We start from the raw sequence: 14,314 nt of genomic DNA on the forward strand, positions 1-14,314 counted from the left end.
TGTTTATATTCATCCTTTGTAATTTGACTTAGTTTCCACTTTTTGTAGGACTCTTTTTTGACTTTTAGATCATTGAAGATCTCCTGGTTAAGCCAGGGTGGTCTCTTGCCCTACTTCCTGTCTTTCCTATGCAGTGGGATAGTTTGTTCTTGTGCCCTTCATAATTTCTCTTTGAAAAACTGCCAGTTGTCTTCAATTGTTTTCCCCCTTAGACTTGCTTCTCATGGGATCTTACCTACCAACTCCCTGAGTTTGCTAAGGTCTGCCTTCTGGAAATACATTGTCTTTATTTTGCTGTTCTCCCTCCTACCATTCCTTAGAATCATGAATTCTATCATTTCATCATCACTTTCACCCAAGCTGCCTCCCACTTTCAAATTCTTAACCAGTTCCTCCCTATTTTTCAAAATCAAACCTAGAACAGCCTCTCCCCGAGTAGCTTTCTCCACCTTCTGAAATAAAAAATTGTCTCCAATACATTCCAAGAACTTGTTGGATAATCTGTGCCCTGCTGTGTTATTTTCCCAACAGATGTCTGAGTAGTTGAAATCTTTTGCTTTGGATGATTTTTATATCTCTGAACACACACTTATTTGAATATTGTTTGAACACACACTTGTAAGCTACCAAAACACAGTATTTAAACCAAATAAGTAGGGTTGTCAAGTGATTTTAAAAAATAAAACGTGATTAATCGTGTGATTAAAAAAATTAATCGTGATTCATCGTGCATTTAATTGTGCTGTTAAACAGTAATAGAATACCATTTATTTAAATTTTTTGGATGTTTTCTACATTTTCAAATATATTGAAAGCAGACTACAAAGTTACAAAGCAGACTACAAAGCGTACAGTGCTCTCTTTATATTTCTTTTTTATTACAAATATTTGCAATGTAAAAATGATAAAAGAAATAGTATTTTTCAATTCCCCCATTACATGTACTGCAGTGCAACCTCTTTATCATGAAAGTTGAATTTACAAATGTAGAATTATGTACAAAAATAATTGCATTCAAAAACAAAACAATGTCAAACTGTAGAGCCTACAAGTCCACTCAGTCCTACTTCTTGTTCAGCTAATTGCTCAGACAAACAAGTGTGTTCGCATTTGTGGGAGATAATGCTGCCCACTTCTTGTTCATAGTGTCACCTGAAAGTCAGAACAGGTATTTGCATGTCACTGTTGTAGCCAGCGTCACAAGATATTTTCGTGCCAGGTGTGCCAAAGATTCATATATCCCTTCATGCTTCAACCACCATTCCAGAGGACATGTGTCCATGCTGATGATGGGTTCTGCTTGATAATGATCCAGAGCAGATCATTTTCATCTTCTGAGTCAGATGCCATCAGCAGACAGTTGATTTTCTTTTTTGGTGGTTCGGGTTCTGTAGTTTCTGCATCAGAGTGTTGCTCTTTTAAGACTTCTGAAAGCATACTCTACACCTTGTCCCTCTCAGATTTTGGAAGACACTTCAGATTCTTAAATCTTGGGTCCAGTGCTGTAGCTATTTTTAGAAATCTCACATTAGTAACTTCTTTGCATTTTGTCAAATCAGCAGCAAAAGTGTTCTTAAAATGAACAACATGCTCTGGGTCATCATCCGAGACTGCTATAACATGAAATATATGGCAGAATGCGGGTAAAACAGAGCAGGAGACATACAATTCTCCCCCAAGGAGTTCAGTCACAAATTTAATTAACACATTTTTTTAACGAGCATCATCAGCATGGAAGCATGTCCTCTGGAATGGTGGCCAAAGCATGAAGGGGCATACAAATGTTTAGCATATCTCACAAGTAAATACCTTGCAATGCCGGCTACAAAAGTACGTTTGTTCTCACTTTCAGGTAACATTTTAAATAAGAAGTGGGCAGCATTATCTCCCATAAATGTAAACAAATTTGTTTGTCTTAGTGATTGGTTGAACAAGAAGTAGGACTCAGTGGACTTGTAAGCTCTAAGTTTTACGTGGTTTTGTTTTTGAGTGCAGTTATGTAACAAGAAAAAATCAACATTTGTAAGTTGCACTTTCATGAGAAAGAGAATGCACTACAGTACTTGTATGAGGTGAATTGAAAAATACTATTTCTTTTATCATTTTTACAGTGCAAATATTTGTACTAAAAATAATATAAAGTGGGCATTGTACACTTTGTGTTCTATGTTGTAACTGAAATCAATATATTTGAAAATGTAGAAAAACATCCAAAAAGATTTAATAAATTTCATTTGGTATCTATTGTTTAACAGTGGGATTAAAGCTGGGATTAATCATGATTAATTTATTTTAGTTAGTCATGTGAGTTAACTGCAATTAATCGACGGCCCTACAAATAAGCAAACTGAAAAAAATGCTTTGTTCAAGGAAATATTCAATAATTCATCACAAAGTTCCCAATAAAATTATCTGTAACTCTTTTTCAGAACATATCACAGTTTCATTTTCTGTTTACAAACATTTCATTCAAAATAATGTCTGCTGTGCCAGAATCTTCATATGATTACAGCTTCTGCATTTGTAATGTGGCAATGTGGCATATACTGCCTTGCGAATATATTGCACAATAGGGTAAAGTGTAACAATGTTACAGGAAGTTTACAGAAGTTTAGAAGTTTCAACAATCTGGAAGATATAGTAAATGGAAGGAAAAGAAACTGTTGCCTAAAGCAGTTCCTCATTCCTCTGTAATGTGGGAAGGCAGGATTCTCGTGCTCAGCTTTCTTTGTAAATCTTATTTTGTCCATGCTCACTTTCCTAACTATCCTAAACTTGGTAAAACATACAAACAACCTTTGATCTTACAGCACCTGCTAATGAAACTGGATTAGTTACAAAGAAGGGTTTGAGAATATTTACGCATACATCCTGACATCCTGTAAATGTCAAACAGCAAACAGAAAAATCAAAACAGTTCCGTACTAATTTGGGTTTATTTTCTCACTTGCCTTTATAACAAAGGCTTCTCTTGCTAACCTTCTCCAAGTAGTGAGGCAGTATCTGAAATTAACAGATCAACCATAAGAGGCTTCTCTCGCTTGTGAAGGGCTTACACTTTTATTGTTTGAAAAAGAGCTTTCTGTAGATGCAAGCTTGCCTCTCTGCTATGCAAAGGAAGCATTCTGAAAACCCATACGAAGTCAGTAAATATAACAGAATGTTTTTTGGACAGGACAACCTCTGAGCCTCCATAGTTGTTTGCAAAAGGAGAGTCAATGGGTGTTAAAAAAAATGGGACAATGACATTTCTTAGAGAGAAAAAGGATCCTTTGACATATAATTTCTTTGTTCTTTATTGATCAACTCTTGGCATGAGTTCAGAGCAAGAACATAAATCATGCAATACCTGTATTTAAACACAGATAAGAGACTTGAGTGGACCTTATTCATTTGAATGGACCTGCAATGAGACACAAAGGCTCCATCTATGCTGTGGAGAGCAGTGTTTGAAAAATGTGTTATAAAACAATTCAAACTGGGGGTTGGACACCGTATGGATGATACTATACCATGTGGGGAAAAATTAACAGAATGTGAACCTGAGCATTTTCTGAGAAACTGTGATTTAGCATTTCTTTAAGAAATCATCTCAATATTGCAACAAACTGAACATCAGGAAAAAGTATTTCTTTTGGACTCAGAGAACTACAGGGTTGCTGTTCATATGCCATGATATAATCTCCAGTGCAACATACCCAGACTGTACTCCATTCAAGAGACAGGGAAAGAAAGAAAGTACAATTAAATATGAACAGAAACAAACCTGATTTATTTTCTGTGTCATCAAATTCTACACTGGTGGAGTGTCCATTGTTGAGGATGACTTTAGCAGAAGTTGGATCATAGTTGGGGCTAATAGGAGGTAGAGCAGGGTCATATTTGGTTTCTTCAGTTTTGATGTCAATGGGGGATTGACGGTCTCCATTAGCGACAGGGAAAACCTCTTTCCAGCGAGCAGGTCCTAAAATGTATTGGAAGGAAGTGGGGAAGAAGGTGTTTTTAATTAATTAAGTAAGTAAGTAATTTCACTGTGTTTGCTATTTTCATAGAAAAGAGGAATTGACAAATGAGAAAATGAATCACAAGAACTCACCTGGATTATTTTAATTAATTTTATTTATTTATTTTAAATTAAAAACAGAAAGATTCACCAAAGAATGGAATTCAATATATCATACGGCTGTCTTTTGCCAGGTCATCAGACAGCTCTCTGCTCTCAACACAGATCCTTCTCCAGTCTAATTGATCAAACACAAATTAGAACATTAGTTTGGCACTTTTTGCCTCTTCCCAGGTTCTTCTAGCCAATAGGAATGCAACAGGCACCTGTACATTCAGTAAGCTCAGAGATACTTAACTCTTCATCTGCGCAACACCAATATTTAACAAGTTTTCCTTCCAGTCCCGTATCCTGCCTTTAGCATACTGTGTGCCTCAACTGAATTTTCAGGCCTTCAAAGACCTTGCTTTAATCCAACAGTGTCTCATCTAGACCTCACTACATTATCTTTCCTCAAGGCCCCCCTCTTTAAGGGGTTCCTTCATGGTATCCCTGGAGGCAGAAGCTCTGACAGTGTGGGGATGCTGGGGTTTGTGCATAGACAAGTGAAGTACTTCCATTCTCATCCTGCAGGACCTCTCTTCAGCATTTGTTACCACTGATCAAATTCTCCTGTCCCACTAGCCGCAGGGGTGGATGGAGTTTCCTTGAAATGGCTCAAGTCATACTTCTGTGATCAGGGGCATTCTGGACAACTGTATCTCCATCTTCACAGCCCGCACCATTGGAGTTCCATAAGGATCAGTCCTTTTCCCCTTCTCCCCCACACCTCCATTTTATTCAGTGAGGAGCCAATGGATGAGATGGCGAGGGTAAATAGGTGGAGGTGTCAACAATATACAGATGACACCTAACTCTATATCTCCTTTATGACAAATGGAAACAGCACCATCTCTCGGCATTCTCAGTGTTTAGCCAAAATCCGCATATGGAAGGAGTGCAAATGGCTAAAAATGGATCCAGGCAAGACTAAGGTGATGCTACTGGGAGGAGGAAATAATTTTGAAGAACTTGTTTCCTCTATGACCTCCTCCTCCTCCCATTATTAAGGGCATCTGCTTTCAAAAGTGTTAAGTCCGTCTGTAGCTTGGGGTCCTTTAGGACTCCTCAGTGCTACCATAAACCCAAACAGAGATTGAGGGGTAGTCAGGGGGACAGGCAGGGGGAATGCACACAAACAAATAAGGACCAGAAGTTTATATCCCATCCTGTCACTCTCAGAATTAGGGCACAGTAATCCAGTCATTTATAACCTTTTGATTATTACAATTTGTTATACATAGGCTTGACAGAATTTCATGTTATATAATTTTGATGGATACTATCAATGTTTATTTTTAAGCTTTTTCCATTTTTATTTATTTAAATTTTCACTGTTGCATAAAACTATGGGGTGAGGAAGGGGTCAACATCACATGTAAAAATTTACAAAATAAACATCCTTACATCAAATAAATTCACAATTAGCATTTTTCGTACTGTGCCTATCTGTAAATTTTAATTATTATGGATGAATATATTTTTTCATCAGTTTGTGTGTGTGTGACATTTACTGACATTTAGCGATAAAAATATAATTCTTCCCAAACTAGTTACATATAGGAATAAAGCCACACACACTGAACAAGCTCTAGCTGGTTTAAAATGCAGCAGCCCACCTATTTAATAACACAGGTTATGATACGCTTTCTGCACTGGTTGCCTATTGAATACGGAGTCCAGTATGAGATCTCTGTCCCAATCAAGGTTCTCTTCAAGACTGGCCCTAGCTACTAGAAACACCCTCCTTCCTTCAGTCATCAAAACCTGCCACGACAGCAACATTCCATTAAGACAACAAAATGGTTTATCAGTAGGGACAGATTCATGCATGCAGGAGACAGTATGTTCCCAGGAGCTGGGTATGGACAGCGGAGTTTGTTCCTGTGTATAATAAAACTAACCATGGATCTCACAGCGTTCATAACTAAATGTCAAGCTCATCTTTTTGATTTGTCTTTTCTTTAATAACATCTTCACACATCCCAATAAAAAACAAACAAAACTATTTCTCTTACAGATTGGAAACAAATGCTGCTTTAAATGATTCTTCTAGCTCTTGTTGATCTGGTGGACTCAGATATGGGCATCTGACTTTTGATGTATTTAAACAAGTTCTACTGATTTGTCTCAATATCCTTGGCTGTCTGGTCTACATATTCCCTGGCTTCCCATACGAATAATAATAATCACAGCAATAATTTGTGCTTCCTTTGTAAGACTGAATGGATTTCCATTTTATTTTGTTCATACAAAGTTAGAAAATAATGCCAAGCAAAATAGAGAATTTTGCTATAAATCTGTGATAATCAGGAAACAACAATACAAGAGATATACTAAACTGCGTATAGGATTATCACTTTTAAGGAGACACAAAAGAGATATTCTTGGTATTGAGCAAAATGTATTGGTGACGAGTTAGCTATGTAGGGCCAGATTCTGATATTTTGTTTTTTGAGTAGCCCCATTAGTACTTAATATAAGTAAAAGTATCAGAATCTGGCTACATAGATTTCAGGGTATAAACTAAAAGCAGGAACAATATTAGAAGCAATGGTAAATCAGATGCTGAGTAGTGTCTCACTGTGCAAGTAGTCCCACTGAAATCAATGGGATTACTCAAGGAGTAAAGAAGTATGAGAATCTAGCCCATGGTAACTTGTGTTGGCACTGCCATTATCCTCTAATACAAGTGCAATTGATTTGTCTTCTCAGTACTAGAAATGTACTAGTATCACAGTGTTTGCCCACTATTGCACTGCTAAATGCATGCTGGGGATGCTATTAAATACTCTTGAAATGTCAGCTTCATTCACACCAAGCTTGCTTGTCTCCATCATTCAAACTAGTTGTGCCCTATCCTCATCCATTTTGGCTCCATCTTTCCCTAGCACATTCAGTGCTTTTAAACTAATGGCCTAAATCTGAGAGGTGTTGAGTACCTTTCACACTCATTGATTTTAAATGGAGTGCTTAGCACTCAGCACCTCACAGGCCCTAAAATAGCATCAATGTATCATGTCAGGGCTAGTCTACACTGGCAACACTAAAGCACTTTAACGTGCCTTGTGTGGTCGCGGCACAGTGACCCACCTCAACAAGGGGCGTAGCTCCCAGCGCTGGGGCACTGTTTACACTGGCGCTTTACAGCACTGAAACTTGTTGCACTTAGGGGGGTGTTTTTTCACACCCCCGAGGAAGAAAGTTGCAGTCCTGTTAATTGCCAGTGTAGGCAAGCCCTCAGTGTGTCGCAGAAAGCTTACATGAGTTTTAGGAAAGCAGGTCTCTTAGAAATCTCTTTCTCCTCTAATCACTTTCATAAAGAGAGTACAGCTCTCCTAAACAACAGAGGGAAAATGCACAGAATAGGTCTCAGAGAAGAGCAATTATTTGCATGTCAGAAAAAAGGCTGACTGCACGCAGCATAGAGGTAGAGGCTTTCGGTCTGGGATGTGTCTGAGGGTAATTTTTAGTCACTAAGATGGAAACTCAAAATCTATTAACTAAATAGCAGAATTTACAAAACACATCTTACTTGCTTGAAATGGCAGATCAAGAAGTCATCATAGCTTTTTACTTCAAACCCAACTGTTTTAAAAGTCATAAATTGACAGCCAAAAAACCGAACGTTACCAATCTAATGTTAACAATTTGTAACCATCACTAAATATTTTGTAATCGAATGCCTAAAACACAACAAAACCAGATTAATAATTTATTTTCAAATTCTTACTGGCAACTACTTCATCCTTAAGTGGGACAGAATTTTCTTGTGAATTACTGTAACAAAGACAATTTTAGCTTCTCTAGACTTGTGACAGAAAAAGTATGTGTAGGGAGGTCATATTACCTCTGTATTTGGCACTGTGCAATCACTTGTGGAAAACTGTGTCCAGCTCTGGTGTCCACAATTCAAGAACGATGTTGATAAATTGGAGAGGGTTCAGAGAAGAGCCATGAAATGTTTGAGAGATTGGAAAGCCAAGTCCTGTAGTGACAGGAGCTCAATCTATTTAGCTTAACAAAGAGAAGGTTCAGAGGTGACTAGTTCACAATCTGTAGGTACATTATGGGGAACAGAATTCTGATAATTGGCTCTTTAATCTAGCAGACAAATATAAAACAAAATCCAATAGCTGAAAGTTGAAGCTAGACAAATGGAGATTGGAAATAAGGCATAAATTTTTGGAACAACTCACCAAAGATTGTGGTGGACTCTCCATCACTGGCAATCAAGATTGGATGCTTGTCTAAAAGATAGGGTGTAGTTCAAAAAGTAATTATTTCAGGTAAATCCTATGGCCTGGACTATGCAGGAGGCCTGACTAGATGTCACAATGATCCCTTCAGGCTTCAGAATATATGAAAAGGCCTGATTCTGCAATTCTGGTTGGAAACTGTTTGGTACATAAAATAAATGTAACATTACAAGTCATTAGCTAGTTGTGCACCCAAAAGTTTACTTTGGTTTAAAAAAGAAATTGCAGAAATATGTAACAGAGATGAGCATCTGCTTTCCTACTTTTCATAAGTTAAGAGGGTCAGATTCACTTGTTTACTTCAGCTGCTTTGCACCACTCTAGTGACACAAAGCATCCATAAACTTTGGCTTTTCAGTAAATCTGGCCAGAAGGTCAAAATGTTTTAGTCTTTAACTTTTATTTATACAATTTTGTTAAAATATGGTTTACAATATACCACTATATTTAATCTGATACTGTTGCCACTCTGGGACCTCTGTTACATAACTGGTTATTATAGTTCACATACCAAGCACAGATATTGTGTCTGATTGGCTAAAACGGAATCATTCTAATTGGTGGAATATATACATTATGGCCAAATTCAGTGCTGACCTACACTCTGTGCAACCCTATTTAAAATCAATGGGATTTAATGAATTGTTAATCACTGCTGAATTTGATCTGTGACCTATATGCCTCCACTGAGCCAGGAAAATGTTGTTTGCTTCCCCCATTCTAATGTTGAATGCACTTACTTAAAGGAAAGTTGATACACACTTTCACAAAATGCCCACATGACTTGCCTAAGAAACTCAAAGCAATCTGTAACTGATATACTAATTTATTTTGTTACATTTCTGGTTATACTGAGAGAACTTTGCTCCAAAACCTGTTCTTTGGACACATGCCTTTTCTTTCTGGTGAAAGTTAGCAGGAAAATACTGTATCCTTTGCTGGTGGAGATTGTCTATACTTAAGGAAGGGCCAAATGTTGAGTGCTCTAAAGGAAAAATGTGTAACAGTGGCTCAAGAAACTATCACTTGACACTGACAGTCTAGCCAGATATTGCACAGTATCTAATTTTCCATTTTTGGTTAAGATTATGGATAAGGTTGTAATGAGACAATTCTCAGAGTACGCGAGGAGGACTCAGATTTCCTTGACTCTTGTCAATCTGACTTCAGACCTTGTTACGGTAATGGGACTGCACTACTAGCATTGATCACTGATCTCTTACCAATGTAAAAAATATGAGGTGATATCCTGTCTCTATTAAAGTAAGTGTCAACTCCCATTAACTTCACTGGGGCCAGAAATTCATCGCAGGTGTCATGATGATATTACTGGATCTATCAGATATGTTCAAAACCATGCAGCCCCGAGTGCAAGTAGATGGGACTACCTTGCAGTTATTTCATTCTTTTCTGAAGCTTGGGCATGGTCAACACAAGGAACTTATGTAGGTATAACTATGTTGCTCAGGGATGTGGAAAATCTGCACCCCGAGTGACGCAGTTATACTGACCTAATCCCCAGTGTAGACAGCGCTATGTCGACAGGTGGGCTTCTCCCATCGACATAGCTACTGCCTCTCAGGGAGGTGGATTAACTACGGCAATGGGAGAAGCTCTCATGTTGGCGTAGCTAGCATCTTCTCTAAGTGCTACAGCAGTGCAGCTGCACCAGTGCAGCACTGTAAGTGTAGACAAGCCCTGCCAGAGAGATCGGAGAAAGTATTTTGTTAAGAATCCCAGGGACAGTTAAATGATCATATAGCAACAGTGAGCAAAATATTTTTCCCTCCATCTGAAGATTGCATTCCTTTATCTTGGAGGCAGAGCTCACTATACGTCACTAATGTGTTTGTCACTTCAAGATTAGGCTATTGCAATCCATTCCACAGAGGGCTACACCCTGTATCAACTTGGAAACTGATTCTCGTGAAGAGAACAGCTTGTCATGATGAGCACATGATACCAGTCCTCCAAAATCTCCTCTGGCTGGCTGCTGATTTTCAGGTGGCATTAAAAGTAGTGGCTTTCACCTATAAAACCCTAAATAGCTTGGGATCTGACTATCAGAGATACCATATGCATTTGGGGGTCAGGGTTCAGGTGAGGGTGTAGATTTATATTTGTAGACATGAATTAGTGTTTTGCAGGAGCTGAGTTGAGGATATTCAGTTTGTGGACTGGCTTCTTTTATACGGAGTAAGGTTGTTGGTTTGTTGTTCGATTACATCTTTGATTATTTATAAAGAGCAACTATAGCATGGATTTTCCCACACAAAAAATTTAAATTGAAGTTAAGGTCACTAGCACATCACAGTGCTCTAAGAAAATATTATTTCACAAGAATGCTAGCGCTAAATAAAATAATCATTGGAAATGCAGAGTTCAGTGTGTACTTCTCAAACAAGACACTGAAATTAACCTACCTATGGGGGCAGAGGTATGCCCTGAGAAACTCCAACACTCTTATTACTTTATCCACAACAGTTTCATTTTTATCAGTGACCACAAAAACACTTTAATCCTAAAGTAGTTGCAACAGCTTTATAATTTCTTTACAGTCATACACAGTACACATACAAGCATTTTTCAAATTCCTTATTAGAGAAATAGCATACTAAAGGTAACCATTCCCCATTTGTCATTAAGGGCCCAATCCTGTCAAGTGCTGAGAGCACCCATCTCTTCATAGGAGGTGCTAAGCACCTTATAGGACTGAGCCCTATTCCACATAGCGGCCAATTCTCAAAGTGTCACTGCTGTGCCTCCCTATATCAGATGCCTATATCATGTGAAATAGGAGCACTTACAAGAACAAAACAAAGATTAGTGTGGTGACAAAGTAACACACTTAGTACTGGTGATATAAATGCATTGGACAATCTGCACTGATCATTTCATCCAGTTGGAACCAGTGAATATAGTGTATATCTGTAGCTATATAGCATACCAATGAGTATAGTGTATCTCTATATCTATCTATTTATACACAGGGACATACACACACAAATGTAGTGTAATGCTTTAAAAAATTCACTTGCTCTCTTACCAGTGACAAGCAGAAAGCAGAAAGCTTTCTCTGGCAGGTGGCACCTAAATCATCAATTTGTGCGGACATAAACTTTCATTAAAAAAAAAAAAGCTTTCATCTTTATGGTTGCAAAGATAACATTGAAAATGTGAACTGAATATAAAGTATTGCAGTTTTACCTTCCTGAATCTGCAGGGAGTCAGCTTTAGTATCTTTACTGCTCTTCAAGTAGCAGCTTTGCCAAGAGCAGCACACTGCTATTTGAAGAGCAGCAAAGACACTAAAGCTGTCTCTCTGCAGAATCAGAAAGACACAACTGCATTGGCAGAATGAAATTAAGACTAGTCCGTTTATAGAACATACTGGGAATCATGTAGAGCAGTGAAAGTGTCAAGAATCACATCAATTTCATACTTCTGCTGCTTGACAAAGCTCTGAGCAAGAGCAGAGACAGGCAATGGAGAATCATAAAAACATGAGGAACAAAAAAGAAATGTTGCTAGGGAGGAGTAGAGAGTAGATACCACCTCCACCGAGGCTGAATGGATTGACTAATGAAGATCTGCCTGTCTAGCAACAGCTGGGGGCTCTCAAGGGGGAGAAGAGAGAGAATATTGGTGGGATTAAGGGGTGTGTGGAGTTTCAAGTTTATCAGTCACCAAGCAGAGCCTGATATGAGAGATTGGGGCCTCCACAGGGTCCAGGGGCAGAAAACTGATAGAAATTCCAACACCCTCCCCTTTCCCAGAAACTGGGAGGGTGGAGAGGAAGGAGAGGGAGGGTATCTTATCTGGACCTGCAGGTGGGGCCCAGAATCCTTGTTTTTCAGGTGTTGTGCTCCACCAAAAAGGTGTCGTCATACATTATTCAATCTGGGGAGGGGAGAGGGACAGGATAGAGTATAATGTATAACAATAGAGAACAAATCTAATCATTTCAGCATTGCCACATTTCAACATCATCCAACCATTCTGAAAAGTATATCCTCACAAGTACAGTGAAAACAGAGAGGTAGAGAAAGAAGGCAGAGACTTGCATAGCTATTCCTCCTGACTCCCAATCTATAAAAGACGTAGTCACCATATAGCTACACGTTTACATTTCTCATTTAGCTACCTGTGTAGCAATGGAACAATTTCAGATTTTTTAAGTTTTATTTTATTAGGGCTGCCTCTCTTCATGAACCCATTGAAAATAAAATCTTGAATTCTCCTTTCACCTACACTTGTGTTAATCAGGAGTAACTCCACTGAAGTTGTTTGCCATTATAGATGAGAAGAAAATCATCCCCCAACACTAAGAACAAATAAATAATCCTGAGAGTTCAAAAAAGAATGAGAAGATTGAGGGAAATCTGAAAATGTTTGACAAAAATCACTTGCCCACTCACCAGTGGTGAGTAGAAATAGGTCAAATTCTGCTCTTACTTACAAAGGTGTAAATCCTGAGTAACTCTGACTTCAATGGAAGTATTTGGGATTTACATCTGTGTAACTGGGAGAGCAGAACTTAGCTGAAGTCAGTAAGAAATTCCTTAATACAATAGCTACCATTAACTCAACCATTTAAAAATACAGCTGATGTTGACTGTCCATATGCAAATTAAACAAGCATCATTCTAACAGGAATATGCTTGAATAGTTTTGTAGGAACAATTATATTACTTAGCCATTAACCAATACAACTTTCTCATGGATCACAGTGTACACTAAAACACAGCTCTCCAACTTTCAATGTTCTATAATTTATCTACAGATGCAGCTCAGTCTGCTGTATATTCCTTTGAGTTATACTCCCTCCAGCTAAACTGTCTTACAAACACAGCAGCTGCCAAAGTCATTTTCCAAGTTTAAAGTCCTCTAAAAGCACAAGTACATTTTCACTGTCCCTGTATCTACTTTTGACAACCAGCAGCCACCCACAATCTGGCAGTGCATCATCTGGGTAACTCTTCTTATATGAAAGAAATAGTTACTGTCACTGAATCACTGTACATGGTAGTTTTTTCTTTTTATAATGTAAGGCCATATTCTGCTATGCCTCCTCAAGTAGTCCCATTGATTATAGTGGAGATATTCAGAGAGTAAGGCATGGCTCAACTCCAGACAAGATGGCAGATTCTGGCTCTTAGAATTTTGGTGCTTTGATACCACGCTCATTACAAATATGATTGATTGACTGATTGATAGATGTAGAAGCAAAAACAGGCTGTGGGGAGCTAACATTTCTTTTACAAGCACTCGCTTAGCCGTGCTAAACAGAAGAAAACAAAAATTAACGCTGCAAAAATAAAAGGAGGGGGAATCAAATTCTTACAGAATAGTTATTAAATTGTTTACCATTTAGCTGATAAATATATACTTCCAAGTGCAAACACATTGCCATTAGCAAGAAGAACTATTCTAATTAAAGCCGGTTGGTATATTTCCACTAACAGCTATTACAGAGCTTGATAATAGGACAATATTTCTTATCCGGGGATAAAACCCTTATCTCCCAAGAGCAAAAATGTTCTAATGGGGAACTATTTGGCTGTGCTAAGAAAAAAATAACCTGCCTAAGTCCCACTTCAAAGCCTAATCTTTGACCCAAAGGTTCTGCTGCAGTGTTGACCCTGCCTGGCACTAGGATGCCCCCTCTGTGGAAATGGGCAGGGTCCACCTCACACACTTGGGGTGAAAGAGACTCTCCCAGGTTGAGTTGCCTCCTGCAGGGGCTCCCTAGCGTGACACCCGGTTTGCTCAGGTCGGTGCTAATAACCAGAAGAGTGAAGGACGCTAGGACCATTCCTGGGGCAGTACCAGCTCCAGCGGGGAAAAGCTGTTCAACCTGCTAACTCAGCTCGGGCGCCAAATCTCCCCTGCTCTCAACCGCAGCCTCGCCCCCTTCAGCTCCCAGCGCCCGCACTCCGCCTCCTGCACCCGG

At 38.7% G+C, this 14,314-nt stretch overlaps 1 protein-coding gene across 5 annotated transcripts in view; it reads right to left on the reverse strand.

Moving 5' to 3' along the window:
• LOC102941909 (carbonic anhydrase 13) overlaps positions 1 to 14,314 on the reverse strand; it is a 43,006-nt gene that overhangs the window by 19,289 nt on the left and 9,403 nt on the right. For 2 of the 5 annotated variants that reach the window (XM_037892350.1, XM_037892348.2), the window contains 2 exons: positions 8,302 to 8,352; positions 3,767 to 3,964 (listed from right to left, as the gene is read on the reverse strand). The exons of 1 other annotated variant lie outside the window; for it this stretch is intronic. In XM_037892350.1, coding sequence (XP_037748278.1) covers positions 3,767 to 3,964; positions 8,302 to 8,352 — 249 coding nt within the window. The remainder of the gene's footprint in view (positions 1 to 3,766; positions 3,965 to 8,301; positions 8,353 to 14,314) is intronic. 2 more of the 5 variants (XM_043539404.1, XM_007052921.4) reach the window with 1 other exon arrangement.

The sequence above is a fragment of the Chelonia mydas genome, chromosome 2 (assembly GCF_015237465.2).
Source record: "Chelonia mydas isolate rCheMyd1 chromosome 2, rCheMyd1.pri.v2, whole genome shotgun sequence".
Lineage (NCBI taxonomy): Eukaryota > Metazoa > Chordata > Testudines > Cheloniidae > Chelonia > Chelonia mydas.